The sequence below is a fragment of the Cucurbita maxima genome, unplaced genomic scaffold (genome assembly GCF_002738345.1).
Source record: "Cucurbita maxima cultivar Rimu unplaced genomic scaffold, Cmax_1.0 Cma_Scf00001, whole genome shotgun sequence".
NCBI classification, from domain to species: domain Eukaryota; kingdom Viridiplantae; phylum Streptophyta; class Magnoliopsida; order Cucurbitales; family Cucurbitaceae; genus Cucurbita; species Cucurbita maxima.
In genome coordinates, this window is record NW_019272017.1 from 1,913,470 (window position 1) to 1,931,258 (window position 17,789).

Sequence of the window (17,789 nt, forward strand, 5' to 3'; positions counted from 1 at the left end):
TCATATAATTTTTTTTAATTGGATTAGTTGAAGCTCTAATGTAGTTATATGTGAAGACTTAAATGTTGGCATTCTCACGACATTCAATTTACTTGACATGATGCAGAGAAATGAGAAGCTCGCCCTAACTGGGTAGGAATTTTGAACGAAGAATAAAAAGGGGTGAGGAGAGATATTTCTACCCATTAGACAAACGAGCCCGGAGATAGGATTTTCATCTCCGTCCTTACCCAATTTCCCGTCTCACCCGACCTCTTCTCCAATTTTTTATATATAAAATAAATAATAGTCATAAGTTTATTCTCCGTCTCACCCACCTTGATTTTTTGGTGTGAAATACTAGCTATAATATTAAATTTTTATTTTTTAGAAATTAGGTAATTAATTCATTATATTATATATATATTTTTTGTGTGAACTTTATATCAAAATTTTGTTCAATTTTTTTTAATATAAATAATATTAATTTTTTTTTTGGAAAAAACCATTTAAAAGAAATAAAAAAAGTCGAGAGAAAATTGTGGCCCAATGTTCGGCAGAACTGGGCCTTCAATTTCCCCACAAGACCTTTTGCTATCATTTTCTTCCCCACTCGGTCCAAAGGTCTCGCCTGTAGCTCGCTTCAGTTGAGATCGTCTTCAACCTCACGAGGTAAGCTCCATCGCTTGCTCGATTCTGCCTGCTCACTGTGTAAATTATTTTAAAGAACCAACGGAACTGATTATTTTCGCGGATTTTCAATCTTATTTCTCATTGTTCGTTATTAATTAGTTTTATTGTTCCATTTCATTTCAGTTTTAATATTGTTTGTCAATTGTATTCACGTTATGCCTATGTAAAGGTTACAGTACTTTAATCAGTCATCGATGAGACAATTTCTTTTGGGGTCATTTCTCTCTGTATATTCTGTTTCTTGCTGCGAATCTGTGAGTATCCGCTGTGGGCTTATTTGTAGTTAGGTGATGAAATTAATGGAACTTTGGAGGTCTCAACTCCTATAAAATTAGTTTGTGGCTTGTTTTCTTCGGTTTCGTTGGGATCCCCGCTTTGCAGTGTTATTTTCCCTGTTTCTAAATGGAAGTTTTGTTAGTATAGTTATGATTATTTCATAATGGAAGTCCAATGGTTAAATCTTTGTTAACATCTTAAGCAGGTGGAAAGTAGAGATCTCTTGATGGAGGTGCCACCAAATGAAGATTCAGAGCACCCAGTAAATTCTTCCATTGATACCGTTCATCCACAACAGGATAATGTGCTCACTGATACTGTAAATGACGGGTATATAAGAACATCGCTTCTCATATTTTCTGTAATGTTTATTTTGGGGGTCGTGATGGTCGGTTGCGATCTTGTTATCTTAATATTGGTTGTAGCTTCTCCCACATTGTTTAGAATCATTGTTTCACTGTTAGTCAAAATACAACTTATATTGTAATAGCCCAAGCCCACCGCTAACAGATATTGCCTGCTTTGGCCCGTATTGTTGTCAGCCTCACGGGAGAGGTTTCCACACCCTTATAAAGAATGCTTCATTCCTCTCTCCAACCGAATAGAGTTTCAAATTGCTTGCTTTTACTTCACTGATGTTTGTATTTTGGTTGTAATGGGAGCAAGTTTGGGTTTCCTTCAAATGACTCGAATTTCAGTTTCTGAGGGCACCTTTAGCAACTAGTTAAAAGTGATTTTTTTTTCTTCCTTTGAGTTTTTGTTCTTTCATTGCCTTTTTGTAGAGATTATAGTAGAGTATGGTTTCGGGATGATCCCTAGGTTTATAGAGAGCATTTTATTTGTTTCTACCGTCAGTTATGTTTTATCTGTTTGAATGAGATTTTTTGAACTTGTAATTTTCAGAGTCATGGAGCAGAAGCAGATTATCAATGAGGAAGAAATAAGAGGTACAATCGAAGCAATTGCATCCACGGGGAAATTCTGGTATTTTTCTTCTCCATCTAATTTCCATTGACTTAGTATGAGTATAAAGATGCTACATCAAACATTTGGTTAGAAGTTGTGAGATCCCACATCGGTTGGAGACCAGAACGAAGCATTCCTTATAAACGTGTTGAAATATCTCTCTAATAGAGGCGTTTTAAAACCTTGAGGGGAAGCCCGAAAACGAAAGCCCAAATAGGACAGTATTTGCTAGCTGTGGGCTTGAGGTGTTACAAATGGTATCAGAGGCCAGACACTGAGTGGTGTGCTATCGAGGACGCTGGAACCCTAAGGGGGGTGGATTGTGAGATCCCACATCGGTTGGAAAGGGGAATGAAACGTTCACTATTAGGATGTGGAAACCTCTCCCTAACAAACGTGTTTTAAACCTTGAGAAGAAGCCCGAAAGGGAAAGCCCAAAGAGGACAATATCTACTAGCGGTGAGCCAGACACCGGGCGGTGGGTGTGTCAGTGAGGACCCCAAGGGGGTGGATTGTGAGATCCCACATCGGTTGGAGAAGGGAACGAAACTTTCTTAAGGGTGTGGAAACCTCTCCCTAACAGACGCGTTTTAAAGTCTTGAGGGGAAGCTCGAATGGGAAAGCCAAGAATGACAATATCTGCTAACAGTGACCTTAGGTTGTTATAGAAGTGTACGGATTTAGACCTCAAAATCTAAAGTGCTTTGATATGTTGAAAGCGGAGAATTATTGTTCTTGAAAAAACCTCCACAAATTGGAAGAATTAATCAGTTTAACATTTTCTTATTGTTTTGAACTTACAGTATATATGTGTCTATATGTATGTTATGTTCTCAGGCATGATTGGGAGAAATTGAAGAGCATGCTATCCTTTCAGCTGAAGCAGGTATGGGGAGGTACGCATGAATGCATTTCGTTTGTTATTTTCCAGTGAATGCTTTATGGTTATTGCACAGCGGGCATGCATCATATTTGTTATATCCAGTTCTTTAATGAAAATTTTGAAACCTTCTTATTTTCCTTTCTCTCCTGCCTTTGAAGGTGCTGTCCGAGTATCCTGAAGCGAAAGCGTCCGGTGAACAAAGTACTTTAGGGGAACCCTTCCCGGAGCTGGTAAAGCGGCTCGATGAAGGTTTATGAGCTTCTCCGCTTCCTATTGTTTACCGTTGATTTATTTGTAAACTGTTTTTCACTTCCTTTTGGTATTTTTGTTTTATAAAACTTATGATCACCGGAGAAGGTCTCATTACTGTGTAACTTTGATGTCATGTCGGTCATGTAAATTCCTGATCAACGTTCGTTATTTTGAAGCCTTAATCGATTAGTTATTAATCTACTTGGGACGTGGGCGAGATTTAGAACTGGTAGTGTACTTGAGTTGAAGCATTAGAATGAGACGGGCTCGTTCTAATTTTTCCTTTTTCGTGTTTCTATCCGTATAAGAAGTAGATTTCATTCAAATTCAAGGAAGAGGGAGAGAGCATTTTACTTAATTCAATATGTTTTTTTGGATTGCAGCACTTCTTAGCTTCATTGAAGGTCCTCCATTTACCCTTCAAAGGATTTGTGAGGTGATTCTCCATGTTCACTACAATGCTATTTCTTTCTTTACATTTTCATATTTAATTTTTTTGTTCGTTCATTAATTATTAGTGAGATGGATAAAGAACGCGCTCGTTACCAACCTCGAACTCTTGTCAAACCTTATTAGTTAGCAGTTGTCCAAAAATTAGATAACTTTTTATCAAATATCGAAATAACTAAATATTTTCTCTAAAATTGATGTCGAAACAGATCCTATTGGATGCACAGGGCGTCTATCCCAAACTCTCAAAGCTTGTGCTAGCTCTGGAAAAGGTATGGAGTTTTCTGGTGTCGATCTTCGGTTTGTTTTTTTGTTTGGTTTTCTGATATTGCATTATTATTATCGAATCTTGATGAGGTTATACTCGATATCATGTCTAATTATTTGAAGTTTACATTTATAGAATCTTTTGGTGACATCCACACTTGCCATCAGTCCTGCCCCGTGTCTACCGTCATCGGACGCAAAGCCAAATGAGTTGGAGGAGGCAGAGAAAGGTGTGGAAGAACAGAAGCATTCAGCAGATGTAGTAGAAAATGGGGTTGAAGGTGTAGGTGGAGACAGGGATGAGGTAATGACGGAGGTTGAAGAGGCCGACATGAATGATGATATGACAATAGACATAGCCCTTGAAGAAATAGTTGGACCATCTGAGACAACAAATTCGGCTGCAAACAGTAAATCTTAGCCTTCCCCAGTTCTGCTAATCTCTTCTTCTACGTCGAGGGAGCGACACGGCCGATAATCCATAGTTCTTTGACATGTCAATTTGTTCAATCCAATATAATTCGGCTTGTATGTTACTTGGATGTTTTCTTGATTGGATATTTGAGTGATCATTATGTTCATGTCTTCTTAACTTTTGATATAGCATATTCCATCGGCCATTGAAAATGGTTTGTTCCCTTTGCAACTGTTGATTTCTTCTAATCCTTCATGTAGATATGGTAAGAGTTGACGAGGGGAAGGAGCGAAGCACAACTCGACCGAGAGAGAGAGAGAGAGAGGTGGCTGACCTTTCTTTCCCGGGCTCGTGTTCGGAGTGTATCATCAAATCTTTCTTTCCCCTCAGAAATGGTAGACATTATGGTCCAATATTCAGATTCTTCCTGCTCTGTAACATGAATGACCTGAATGAAGGTTGGAAGTAGCCGACCAGATTGATGTTGGTGCATGAGAAGGCTAGGCCGCAGCTAATCATATTATGAAGTAGTAAAATAACATGTTACAAACAAGATTAGGCAGCAATGTGTATTTAAGAAAAAAAAGGGCAGAATTTAGCACAACAAAGATTAGGCAGCCATGAATCTAAACTTGAGCTATCTCTGCATGTCCATAGTTGGCAACCAATTTTTGCATAATAAATAAAAATCTTTGCTCTTGTTGAGAGTCGAACTCAAGACCTCCCGCTTACTAAACGGGTGCTCTAACCAACTGAGCTACAAGAGCTCGCTGTTAACAAAGTATTTTATTAAGTATTATTTTATACTTTTAGTGAAAAAGAAAACTAATAAATTTAAATATTACATTTTATGCTAGATTAACATCTTATGCAAGGATCTATTTACTAATTTCATGTGTTTGAATAGCAAGAACCAAATTAAGTGAAACTAAATAACGATTTTTTAATTGTATCAATGTTTGAATTAAAATTGCTTGGCTTATTCAAATAATTTAACCTTAAAAGTTACAATTTACTTGAATTTCTTTACGCATTTAATAAAACTGAGTTATAGTACTTCCAGCATAGCAGCTGTTCAAATACTAAAACGGGGTTCTAAATAGGCAATTCTGAGTTACATATTACTAAAAGAAATGCGTTTTGGAGGAAATTCATTACTAATAAATATAACATAAATTCAGTTCAAGCGAGACCCCATTTTAAGGCAAATTTCTATGATCAATCTAAATTGTCTAACATTTTTGCTTTCCAAACGGGCGATTACATTACAACGCCCGGTCGAAAACATGAAAAGGAAATAAACAGTCCAGAGATTAGAATTTCACTAAAAGAGGTTCCCATTGCAGAAAGGTAACGAATGTAAAACACCACATCCAAGCAGGGCGTTAAAAGAAAGAAATATTATACCTATAAAAGAGAGAGTCCACACCACATCCATCCATAGTTGATGAGTACAAGAAAGATGACAACCCAATAGAGAGAATCTGTATGGACGAAAATATAACAGACTTCCCCTAAAGAACATTGTAAAGCAAAAGTTACCCTCAACAACCAAAGGAACAAAAGGGGCATAATAAGGGAATAATATTTCTGCACAACCCGCGCCAACACCTAACCAGCCGTATACATTACTACACCTATATAGGATGATGACTCATATCATTAGATAGATGGAAAATAGGTTGGATCTAACAACATTGCAATACAATATCGATCTGGCTCGTGGATTCTGCAGCAGCTAAATCGCGCACCTATCATGTGTTCTAACCCTATGATCAGCAAACTAAACACTAAATACTTACTCCACATTCAACCTATATATAGGAATTACCCATCATCAGCAGTCAAACACCGTCCCATGAGAGCTGTCTTTTTCAAGAAAATCACTTCCATCTGTGGGGGAAAAAATTCTGCAGAAACTGGAAAAACTAATTAGCAAAAAATATCCGTATAGCCTCCTCACATCCACAGATTTGATTTGGGGGGGACTGCAAATCAAATGCCCACTTCAACCTCGCCGAAGTCCATGAGCTTTTGCTTCTGCACAGTAACTAGACATATTCATGAGTCCACCATCTCATCTTGAATCTCGTTTGGAGCAATAAGCCCTGGAATAGAAAGCATCCGTTGCCGATCTCTTTCCCTCTGAGCAGCTGCCTCTTCAGCATAGAGGTCTTTATTATCCTGCAAATAGAATCGAAACCTCGTTAAGCATCATATTCACATCTTACGTTAGATAAGCTTAGCTCCGGTACCACTTTTGTTAGAATTCTCTATTCAGAAAGAAGATTAATAGATAGGGATTAGGGAGATCAGAGATGCCCAGATCTATATATAGATATAGATATAGATATGGATACACACACGCATACAGTTCTTCCCTCATGAGATAAGCCAAGTTGATAAGAGACTGTATGACACTTGGATTGCGAACACTCACTTTCTTTAGATAGAATACTCATCATAAACGATAAGAATATATTAATAGCAACAATAAACCTGGCAAAAATAGGGTAGTTTTTTTTTTTTTTATTTATTTATTAATGAAAACAGGATACAACATAGAAGGCAAACCTGTGCTGAAAATTCTTTGGATTGCACCAGAAAGTCTCGAATGTGATTCTTAAACACAGAGAGATCATTTCTTGAATCAAACAGTCCATTCACCATTTGAGTGACCTGAAAATTCCATTAAAGAGGTTGATTTTAATAGAATGAAAAAAAAAAAAACTACAAAAACGAAGACAGAGCAAATAATGGATTGGGAAAGCTCATACTTCTGCTGCAGTCATGTTGGGGAATGAAGAACTCAGGAGCTTAATAGTGTACTCCCGAACAAAGGCCACGTTGTTTGGGTATGGATAAGAAACAGTTGCAGCATCCCACAAAGGTTCTGTTAGTACACCAGACTCCGCCTGAAATATAAAAAAAAAATTAACACCATATATTTTTTCATCTAAAATTAATGAATTAAAAAGAAACAACAAAACATTAACCTGTGAAGTAACCAAATAAATGGACAGTTTACATTTTAGTTCAAAGGTCATTAACAGAATGATTTCATTTTATAAGCAGGGGCTTTAACACAAAACATTACCAAGCAAAACAAGTGTTGGAGGACCAAGACATGCAACTTAAATCCAGGCTTGTGAAACGTGTCCGTCAAGACTGCAAATATTTCTTGCTCTATAGTCAAAAAATATGTTCGATAAAATTGATTGCAGAACTCGGAAGCCTGTGACAACAAAAACAAATAAATTTTAGAATATCAAACAGAATATATCAGGATATGTAAAAATGGAGTACATCAAAACATCACACCTGAAAATTTTTTAACATCTCTAATAGTAGATTGAGCCCAGTTTCAGCAATATTCCTCTCTGTGTGCCGAAATGCCCATATAATTGAATCCATAACAAGCTTTAATTGCTGATGAGAAGACCCCACGTCCCAAATGAAAATAATAGTGAATTGCATACAACGAAAAAGAAGTGTAAGCAAGTTCAATAATTGAGGATATAAAACAAAGTCAATAAGAGGGAAAATGTTGGTGTAAAACCTGACTTGACAGCCGAATCAAAGCAGGAAAACAATACGTAGCAATGGCTCGAAGCAGTGAAAAAAACTTTAGGCGATGCTCTGGATAATCTTCAAAATTTTTAGTAATCATCTGCAAACGCATACAATCAGAACACCTCCTAAAAATAAATAATGGAGTACATTAAAAGTATGAAGGCACGAAGCAAAGCACAATTTTAAGCATAAAGGAAAAGGTCCACCACAAAGAAAAGAGAAGATTAAAAACCCAAAAAAAAACAACAAATTAAACTGAACCACTGAACCAAAAGTTATCTGTAAGCCTCTCAAACATGCAACACCTCCTAAAAATAAATAATGGAGTACATTAAAAGTATAAAGGCACAATGCAAAGCACAATTTTAAGAATAAAGGAAAAAATCCACCAAAAAGAAAAGAGAAGATTAAAAACCAAAAAAAAACAACAAATTAAACTGAACCACTGAACCACTGAACCAAAAGTTATCTGTAAGCCTCTCAAACATGCAACAATCTGTTATACAAATCCCCACCTCCAGTGTGCATTGGAAGACTGCTTCAAATATACGAGGCACATCCTCAATCATTGTATTCTTATACCTATATGAAAAAATTGTAAAAGAAAATTATGAAAATTACAAATTGGTGCAAATATAATTAAATAAAGCAAAACTAAAATCAAAAAGCATATTCTAATTCAACAAGTATAAATATCAATAAATAATGTAACAAAAAGTATTTATTCCTCCCATAGACTTGACATTAAAATATAATGAACGATAAGTTGATATAATAGCAGAATATTGACATACTTATTTATAATTGTAGCGAAAAGAGACAAGACTTCTGATTCACGTGCATCTGGGAGATTCCTGGCGTAATCAAGAAGAATGGGTTCCATCATTGGGGGCACAAACTGCTTCCCAATTTGTGGTTGATCTTCAGCCTTGTCCAAGAATGTTTCGATAAGCTTTAGAGTTTCCCTCTTCACTGATCTGTTTCACCCATTTTTCCTCCTTGTTAAGCTATCATGACATGGTTCCAGGTAGGGAAGTACCAGGGTAAAATTTAACAAGAATCACCATCATAAAAATTTACCGTAGAAGCTTAACATAGGACGTTTTAGACGCATAGGGCCCTCCTTCAGCAATGCTACTTGATATAAGCTCACTATACATTCTGCAGGAACATTCCAAAATCACAGAAACCACTTATGATAAGGAAGACAGATGTTAAATGTATTATTTTAAGTATCTTGCCAATTTCAAGAGGACACCATAGGATGGGAATTAATATCAATACCTGTAGACATTGAGCATATCCAGAAAGATCAAAGATATCTGAGGTAAGAAATAAGTTCCAAGAGAACTGGCAACGCTTGTATTTGTCTACATGCCAGAATTTCACTTAATCAATTTATTATTCGATGAGAACCAAGTAATATAGCAAGAATTCCATCTAAGAGCACCAAGTAATGGCTCAAACAAAATTCACAAGTTTAGTCATACCTGTAGTATATTGAGCACCGTTCTTATTACATCTTGATCTTTTAGAAAATCCACACTTTGGCGTGCCTGACCAATAATTTCAGCCCATTTCTGTGTAACGAGTAGCCACATAAACCATGCAAACAAACTATCACTAATAATGGTCAATACAAGTGGATCCTTAAATAAGTCAATTTCACTTTGAAAAGAACCTGGTTTGGAAGCTCCATCAACCTCTGAAGGTACTCATCCCTCTTCTGTGGATCAGGTTCTGCTTGAATCATGTTGCCAACCTCGAATAACCATAAGCAGTGAGCAATTGCATGATATATGTCTAACTCATACAGATTTTAAATAGAAACGTTTTATAGACATACAGATTCATAAAAAGTATGAATTTGGTGAGGCTCAAGATCTGCAACTGTTGTCGGAAGACTAGTAAGAAGTTCAGAAACAAATGGCTCATTTTCTCCAACCTGAAAATTAGAAGCAAAACATATTACAACAAACAAACAAAAAGGCCTACACCAAATAATGTTTACAAAAAAAAAAAAGTGTCCTTCCTACCCAGGATAAACATGTGGGTCAGAGGTGCCACAAGGGGAAAGTTTAATACCTGTACAATGACAAACTTTCGCTTGCATTTTTGAACAATTTTTAAGAATGTGTCACAAGCCATATCCTGAAATTTATGAAAAATTAGAATGAGAATCCGCTTTAAAATCAATTAACAATATATACTGACAAACAGATCAGCAAAAGAATGAGCTAAGAAAACCTAACATCAAAAGAACACCACGTGCATTTTTTGCAAATACTTCTTTTACCGGTTGTAATACGTAAAAAAATCCATCGCCAAGCACTAAAAGATGACAAGAACTATGTCCTGAAATACTACAGGAAAAGCAACAATAACCTGCACTCCTGGATGTGTTTCGTGCATGAACTCAAACAACTTGTTCACGACAGTTTTCAAGAACTTCCAGTGAGCTCTTAAGAATCTTGGATACTGACCAACAACATACCTGTCAAAGGAACACTTTATGTGAATGCTAGGTCAAAAAGATCGCCAATACATTTGAAATTAAAAAAATGTATAGGTTAACCATTAATGATTAAGCTTTTCGCATTATGAATTCATCAACCATTCCCACAAAATCAGAACGCCAAATTCAAATGTAAAACATAAAATATTTATTTAAAAAACTGCATGCTTTTTCATTTGAAATATGTGAGCAAAGTTCAGCCCAAAAAAGGGTAGCTCCAGTGAGTGATGCGATAATCCTTACATGATGTTACTCGCAATAACAGCTTTATTATCCTTTCCCTTGGTAATTTCACACAAATTCAACAAATCACGTATGACCATCACCAAGAATCTGTTCTCCTGAAACGGTCCAAAAAATGAAAAGATTTAAGATACAGAAATTCAGATATGAAATAAAAAATTTGTAATTAAACCTAAAGACCAAATTCTCCAGAATGAATGCAGAAAATATACCTGATCCTCCATCATGGAACCAGAGATAGACCCAATAGCCCAGCATAGTGTGTTTAAGTTGTTCCATGACCAATCTTCACCACTGAGTTGTCTACTTAATTTCTTTAGCATCTGTCTCAGAATAATATTTTTTAAGTAGAGAGAAAAAGAGAGGGAGATAAAAGAGAAGGAGAGACTTGCCATGAGCTTAAAAGTTATAACTTAAGAAGCAGTAATACTTTGCAAGAAGAAGCTTCCATTACATTTCAACTTAAAATCCACACATGCTTATTGGAAGGGCGAAAACAACAAAGAGCCACACTAAAATTTAAAAAAATAAAAATAAAATAACCTTTTGCATCACATGTTCAAATAAATAAGGGGAAAATCACGCATGGACTAGGAAGGTTTTGATGTCAATAGGCAAGGCTTTGATAAGAAAATAAACTACATTTAGCCAAAAAGTAAATAGTTACCTGCTTTTCAGTGTCGTCGTGATCAAGGTGTGACAAGTAAATTAATGTCTCTCGCATGCTCTGCAACCATTAATATAATTAACCAAAGCTATGGAAAAGAAATGCTTATTTTGCTTGTCTTAAAATAGCACTACCAGCTCCTTAAAAATGAATAACACCAACGTAAATGTAACTTTTATATGAAAAAAAATTACTGTTGCATTTTCATAGAAGCAGAGCAGATGATTTTTTTTTTTTTAAATCTACAACCAAAAATCATAAGGGAACCTTTAACAGAGAACCAGACTCAGTAGTTTAGACTGACAACCTTGTATTGAACAAGGACATCATTATCCTTCATGGTTTCTCTAACAATGTTACCGTTCTCATCCTCAACAATGAGAACCTCCTCTGGTTTAGCCATGCGACAAATCATAAGCATTCTCAACTTCGACATCGGACCAGAATAAAGCTGCCTCCTCTGCATGAGTTGAGAACCAAGGCCATCAACCGCACCAGAGAGCAAAGGCACCTGTCACATAACTCTAATATAAGAAACATTTCCACATATTCCTGCAAAAACACCATCGAGGAAATGGTGGTTGAACTTGAAATTCCCAACATCATAACAGGGCAGAAAAATATTCCCGAATTACATAAAAATGTTTCACGATTATTTCATTTTTTTTTTTTTTTTTAAAAAAAAAGGGGGCAGACAGATCAAAGTCCTATTGGGAAAAAGTAGAAAGAAAAAAGAAAAATGCAATAAGAAAACCTAATAATAAATTTCACCATTCCAGATATTTCAAATGTTCCAACATTTTTCCACCCAGACATTTATATTATAATCAATTGCCTAAAAGAGATATTTACAAACGTAGTCATTTTGCACATCTAAATACACCTTAAATCATAACAGAGGTAGATAACGAATTGAACAAAAAAAATTTATACCGCACAAAGTTTAAGGACACAAATACTCAATTAACCAGTGGAAACTGGCGACCATTAGACAAACACAGCATGACCACCATACCTGCAATCCCATCATATTGGCGGACACAGCAGGATTATCCATATTATGGTGTGCCTCAAACAGTTCCAGAACCAAGGAGTTCCAATAATCCAAGCATACCTGTATATTCACGCAACAAGAGCAGGGTATCCACAAGTAAAGATATAGCATATTTTGTTTGCATGACCATATGCATACATGAATGCTTTCACGAATGTGGGGAATTAAGATTGAAAAACAAGCAACTCACCTTAAAAACCTCGGTGTCATCAACATATGAAATGTTAATAAGATATTCAAGACCCATTAGCAATGCAGATATACTCTCCTGAGTGGATTCCAGAACTCGAATATGTGACTGCACAAATAAATAGAAATATGATCATAAATTGGTGAAAAAAAAAAAAGTTCCCATATTTTCATAAAATAAGCAAAAATGACAATAGGAGTTTGCTCCTCTTCTAATAATGTAAGATCATCAACCATGGTTGCAACATTAATTATTCAATCTCTGATTTACAGATCCCATGCCACCCACATAATACAAGATGGGACTGTATTTTCAGGGCAGGACAAATCTATGCTTTGTAACACACTTCATATTAGGGTTTCCTATGGTAAATTGTTAGTGATTTGATTCACTCTTTCAGTAGCCCTTTTTTATTGGTATGGCCTTGTTTTTGTACAGTTCATCCTCTTTGTTCTATCATCTACCTTAACAATTTCATAATATAAAAAGACAATAAATGAATTGGCAAGAACATCCATTGTCAACCACTACTACCAAGTTCATGCGTCCACTATCTTTTTCTTTTTTTTTTTTACCTTTTTGTGTAGGAAGCAGGAACCATTTCATGGATGTATGAAATAGATACAAATGGAAGTTCTACCAAAGACGGTTACAAAAACACCTCCATTGTGACAGGAGGGTTCCCATTCTCAAATCATGTCATCAAGCAAAAAGAAACCTACCTTGTAAAATGAAGTGAAAAATAGAGCCAAGTTCTGAATAAAAGCCTGGTAAAATAACATAGAAGTCAAATTTAGTTAGCTCAGGAGGAAAAACAGGTATAAATTACAAAAACAAAAATAATAACCTAATGGTACCTGCTCCTCACTTGATCCATGAGCATAGGCCTCTGGGATGTTTGTACTAGGTGGAAGAATATTCTGGTTTTAAAGAAGCATCAGTTACGTTCAAAAAATAAAAAGTTAAGGTTGGATACAAGAGGATCAGAATTGCTAAAATACTTTTTCTATTGAAGAACAAAGCTTTCATAGAGAATAAGACCCGAGAGACATTACAATAAATGCTCATACCATCGAAGATATAAGAGACAAATCTTAACACACCTGTAATTGCACCATGAATATATTATACATCTTAACGTACTGCACATTGTAATAGTCCCCAAAATTCAGAGCTGCCACCTAAAGTTGCCCAAGGGAACCCATGCAAAAAAAAAGAACAAAGGATGAGAATTCTCAAGAGTTTAAGATAACACATTTCTTAAAATAGATTGAACAATATACCTCCGTTAGACATTGGAGAGTTAGATTACGATATGATGGGACCGGGAAGAATTTCAGCAATGTTTCAAGCTGCGAGAAAAAAAATGAAAGGTGGATCATTGTTCAAAGTGGACCTCCATCCAGAACTCATCACATGAAGAGAGATAATACTTACCAATGGGGATTCAAATATATATCCCAAAGGAATCCATGAAAGGAAAGCATGTAATGTTGATAAGGTTGCACGGATAAGTTCAGTCCTTTGAGATGCTGATAGCACAAATAAGCATAACTCATGGATGAGTTGAAACTCGCTGTGAACAATGAAAGGTATACAGAAATGAGGTTAAATTAAGAAGTGTGTTAACAACATAAAATCAGAGTTCAAGTGTCTTTTAAAATGAAACAAATAGTAATAAATAACTTCAACCAAAACTTGACGTCTGTGATTGGAATAAACTTCAAAATTCAACAACGGACAACTTAACAAGAATTCTTCACAAAACAATAATAATAAAATATACCGCACATAAGGATTCAGAACAAATGTCACAGAAACCAAAGTGGACTGCAAAGCATCACTTGACAAGAGACCAAACGTATTGGAAAAATACAAGCAACTTACCTGTTCAAAGATTGTTTAAGCTCCTTGATTTTTTGTTGCGTCATCTCTCCCCTTGAGAAATCAAAGACCTCTTCACTCAAGAGCTGAAAAAATTATAAAAGCAAAAAAGACTGTCATCCCTGTAAAATGAAACAGCATATGGTCAAATAAATAGAAGTTCAGAAAACTACTTTTAAAATCGCCATGCAGTTCTCACAAATTGTTTCACTAGTTTTAGCTGCTGAAACAAGGTCTGGAACAAAGCTTCTCCATCTGGCTGGCCATTCATGCTTTAATATCTGATGTCAAATAAAAATATTAGACATTCTCATCCATCCGGCTGGCAACTCATGCATGGAGAAACTTCTGGTATAAGTTAGCAATATTGGATCCAAATATCATCTCAATAAGGGCACCAAAAACTGTTTCTTTTTTTTCTTTTTTTGTAACATGAAACAAACTTTCCATCGACAAGGATAGAGGAGGAATGAAAAACTCGAATCCAACGAGGCTCACTTCCATTATATATATATATATATATATATATATATATATATATATATATATATATATATATATATATATTGCATGCATCAACAGGACTTCAACAATTTGATAAACTCCCAATGATGGTCCGACTTTTACTTTTATACTCAAAAGTTCTCAAGTTTCTTTCCAACAGGATTTCATAAGGTAGCCAATAGCCATGACTGTACAAGTCAAAGGACCAGAAAATTTAAGGCCTTCCTTAGGTGAGATGCCCATAAAGATGTTTCTCCACACAATCATGATTGCGCTTGTGGAACCAGCAAGAGATACCAAAAGTAGTGAAGAGTTTAGCACATCCACAAAACAAATTAAATAAAAATGAAGAAAGCACCATAAAGGTATAAAATAAAAATTGAAGAAAAGGCCTCCGCTGTCTTGTGCGTAACAGTGGTAAATAATACATCTAGGGAGCCGTAAAGAGAATGGAGGTGTCTTTTTTTAATCAAGCCAACAGTTCGACTGCCATTACCACTACGCAGAAAAACTTTTTAAAATGAAGCACCCTAAATTATTTCTCTACAGAAAACATGATATGGAAACAAGAAGAGTCCAGGAGAAGAAACTAAGAAATACCTGAACCAAGATGATGTTAAGCTTGTTGACATACAGTCTTTCCATTCGAAAGGAAGCCTCATTACTCGAAAGCTATACAGGATCAATCGTAGAACATAACCTTATTTTTCAGTATGAATAGAGAAGAAATATATAATATTCAATAACAACCAACCAAAAAAGAGAGGATTACATAGTTCTAACCTGCACAATCACATCAGATACATAATTCTTCATTCCATCTCTTTGTTCAACCGGTAGCGCATTCCATCTATATTTTATTACACCTTCTAGAACCTGTAGATATGACAATCAGCATATCTTATGATATTTGAGCGACTTGTAAAAGAATGTAAAAATCTTAATTGTCCGTGGAGACTAGTTGGATTAAGAATCCCATCGTTGTTCGGAGGTGGGGAAGTTAAGAGACCATGAACAGGTGACAAAATAAGGATATGAGAGGACTTGAGACATCAGAGAGATTAATTAATGATTATAGCAACAAACTAAGTTAATAAACTCGAACTCATGCAATTAATTTGAGACATTAAAGTGCCACAAAGGTCGTCTCCAAACTTTCAAGAAAAAGAGATGCAACAAGAAGAGAGAAGAAGCCATCCTCCTGAAGCTAAGATACCACAGATAACAACTCCAATTGCTATAAGCTAAGAAAAAGAGACAGTCTCTGTACAAAAGAACATTGATGCCTTTGTTACTCCAAAATCAATGTCTGGTATAAAAACAGCGACTTTATGAACATCATAGTGATCAATTTTACTACATCAAATAAAATATTTTTACGTAGCATTGTAACATACCTGTAAGGCAAAGAACTTAGTGTTTAAGCTCTTTGTATTTTGTAAAATGTGCACAACCTGCAGCCACATTTCCGCATTATTTTGTAGGTCCCTTAAAATTTGATCTGCAGCACTCCTCTGAATAGACATAACGTGCATAGGAAAAAATTAGGTGGTCAATATTTTAAAACCAAAAATAAACGATCACGTTAAATGACATACGACAGTCCAGGGACATCTCCAAATGATATAAGTTTTGCGTGGAATTGGAACCATGAATAGATATTCTTTTCCAGGTGAGTGAGTGGGTGGGTTCCCTCTAAGAGTGCGTATTGCATGGTTCATAACTAAGCCTAGATGGGCGTCAACTAACCAGAACGTATGCATTTTCCAATTCCGAAGTACAATGCAACAATTGAGATAGGAACCAGGACAATGACAGGGTATACTAAATCAAACTAGAAATTTCAACAGCCAGGCATAAATAAGAAAGGAGCATTTTTGCAGCTTGAGCATAGGTGGGAAGAGGTGAGGCGGAGTATACGTCATTCTGAGTCATCTAGTACACAACAACTAAACCCTAAATTACTACCCCATAACCACAAACATTAAACCCTAAATTTCCGAAACTTCTTCACCAATATTCTAAGAGAAGATTCAAAAACAATGCCCTCAACCATCACATTCAAACAACACAAAAAATAAAAAAATTAAAATAAAAAACAAAAACCAAACTCCCCTCAGCTCATCACTCGAACTAACCATCAAACAAAAATGTCCTACCTTCTCCAAGAGAACAAAGCACGACAAAATATATAAACAGGCGACGGAACTCACCTCTTCCTTAGATCCAGTACCATAGAAGGCCGCAACAGTTGCATCGAGCAACGGGACGTCAATCGGCTGACTCAAATCCCTGAGCTTCTCTGCTGCCATCGTTTAAGATCAAATTCAAAACCTCCAAAACGGGCACCAGCTCCGACCAAAAGGCTCCGAGCAAGAAAAACAAATACAGGGTACTGTACGGAGTTCCCAAACCCTAAAGACAATGAGAGTGAGAGAGGCAACAAACAAAAAGAAAAGCTATGGAGAAAAGGAGGGAAAATAGAGGGAGGAGAGAGAAAGGGGGGGAAGAGAGAGAAGAAGATTATACGTAGAGAGAAATATGAAACGGAAAGTAATCTCTAGAGAGAGAAAGGGAGAGAGGGAAAACGAAGGACTGCTTAAAAACGAAGCAGACTGTCAAAGGCTTATCGACACGCCCAGTTCTAACTTCGAACTGTGGTTTTTTTTTTTTTTTTTTTTTTTTTTTACGTTAAAAAAATATTTGGAATGTGGACATTTTAAATTTTAATTGTAATTTTAGAAATTTAGTCTTATAAAAATTAAATTAAATTAATTAAAATCTTTTAATATTTGTATTTTTTACTTTTTATGTGAATTAAATAATTTTGTGTGGGCATGTGAGAAATTATTTAAAGTTATATGGTTTGGAATATTATAAATAATTTAGGGAATTAAAATTGGTGTGTTGAATGAATGAGATAGGTTTAAAATGGATTTAATAATTTTTTTTTTTTTTTATGTTTATTAAAAAAAAAG

At 35.6% G+C, this 17,789-nt stretch overlaps 2 protein-coding genes and 1 non-coding gene across 8 annotated transcripts; 1 reads left to right on the forward strand and 2 right to left on the reverse strand.

Annotated features, from left to right (window-relative positions):
• The first annotated feature begins 547 nt into the window (after positions 1-547).
• On the forward strand, positions 548-4,411 carry LOC111498416 (serine/threonine-protein phosphatase 4 regulatory subunit 2-A-like). Of its 5 annotated transcripts, none has more exons than XM_023149778.1 (8): positions 548-651; positions 1,154-1,278; positions 1,852-1,932; positions 2,752-2,800; positions 2,956-3,046; positions 3,433-3,485; positions 3,709-3,771; positions 3,903-4,411. In XM_023149778.1, exons 2-8 carry the CDS (start codon positions 1,175-1,177, stop codon positions 4,185-4,187), a joined length of 726 nt encoding a protein of 241 aa, XP_023005546.1. In that variant the 5' UTR covers positions 548-651; positions 1,154-1,174; the 3' UTR covers positions 4,188-4,411. The 5 variants fall into 5 exon arrangements, with proteins under 5 accessions (XP_023005546.1, XP_023005618.1, XP_023005690.1 ...); XM_023149850.1 differs by having other exon boundaries at positions 600-651; positions 1,151-1,278; XM_023149922.1 differs by lacking the exon at positions 548-651 and adding an exon at positions 662-690 and having other exon boundaries at positions 1,151-1,278.
• Positions 4,412-4,874: 463 nt separating this feature from the next.
• Positions 4,875-4,948, reverse strand: TRNAT-AGU. The gene has a single exon. It is a non-coding gene; the product is annotated as a tRNA-Thr (tRNA).
• Positions 4,949-5,564: 616 nt separating this feature from the next.
• Positions 5,565-17,367, reverse strand: LOC111466054 (protein EXPORTIN 1A). Of its 2 annotated transcripts, XM_023110735.1 has the most exons (33): positions 17,025-17,367; positions 16,209-16,325; positions 15,595-15,687; positions 15,412-15,483; positions 14,481-14,588; positions 14,311-14,393; positions 13,861-13,999; positions 13,707-13,775; positions 13,527-13,604; positions 13,281-13,343; positions 13,146-13,190; positions 12,424-12,531; positions 12,195-12,293; positions 11,487-11,690; positions 11,180-11,239; positions 10,725-10,835; positions 10,513-10,610; positions 10,140-10,248; positions 9,840-9,905; positions 9,601-9,699; positions 9,436-9,516; positions 9,245-9,334; positions 9,039-9,124; positions 8,835-8,915; positions 8,549-8,731; positions 8,270-8,336; positions 7,741-7,851; positions 7,503-7,610; positions 7,279-7,416; positions 6,959-7,096; positions 6,756-6,860; positions 6,195-6,365; positions 5,565-6,091 (listed from the first exon to the last, which is right to left on the reverse strand). In XM_023110735.1, exons 1-32 carry the CDS (start codon positions 17,121-17,123, stop codon positions 6,243-6,245), a joined length of 3,231 nt encoding a protein of 1,076 aa, XP_022966503.1. In that variant the 5' UTR covers positions 17,124-17,367; the 3' UTR covers positions 5,565-6,091; positions 6,195-6,242. The 2 variants fall into 2 exon arrangements, with proteins under 2 accessions (XP_022966503.1, XP_022966430.1); XM_023110662.1 differs by having other exon boundaries at positions 5,565-6,365.
• Positions 17,368-17,789: the final 422 nt, after the last annotated feature.

What these genes read in the sequence shown, in the direction of transcription:
- LOC111498416 (XM_023149698.1), top strand. Translation starts at nt 867, where the DNA reads ATGAGACAATTTCTTTTGGGGTCATTTCTCTCTGTATATTCTGTTTCT. An exon ending in ACTGATACTGTAAATGACGG is followed by an intron (nt 1,279 to 1,851) that starts GTATATAAGAAC and finishes TGTAATTTTCAG; the next exon opens with AGTCATGGAGCAGAAGCAGA. An exon ending in TTGTGCTAGCTCTGGAAAAG is followed by an intron (nt 3,772 to 3,902) that starts GTATGGAGTTTT and finishes TTACATTTATAG; the next exon opens with AATCTTTTGGTGACATCCAC.
- LOC111466054 (XM_023110735.1), bottom strand. Translation starts at nt 17,123, where the DNA reads ATGGCAGCAGAGAAGCTCAGGGATTTGAGTCAGCCGATTGACGTCCCG. An exon ending in TATCTGATGTGATTGTGCAG is followed by an intron (nt 15,484 to 15,594) that starts GTTAGAACTATG and finishes GATCCTGTATAG; the next exon opens with CTTTCGAGTAATGAGGCTTC. An exon ending in TTCATACTTTTTATGAATCT is followed by an intron (nt 9,517 to 9,600) that starts GTATGTCTATAA and finishes TGGTTATTCGAG; the next exon opens with GTTGGCAACATGATTCAAGC.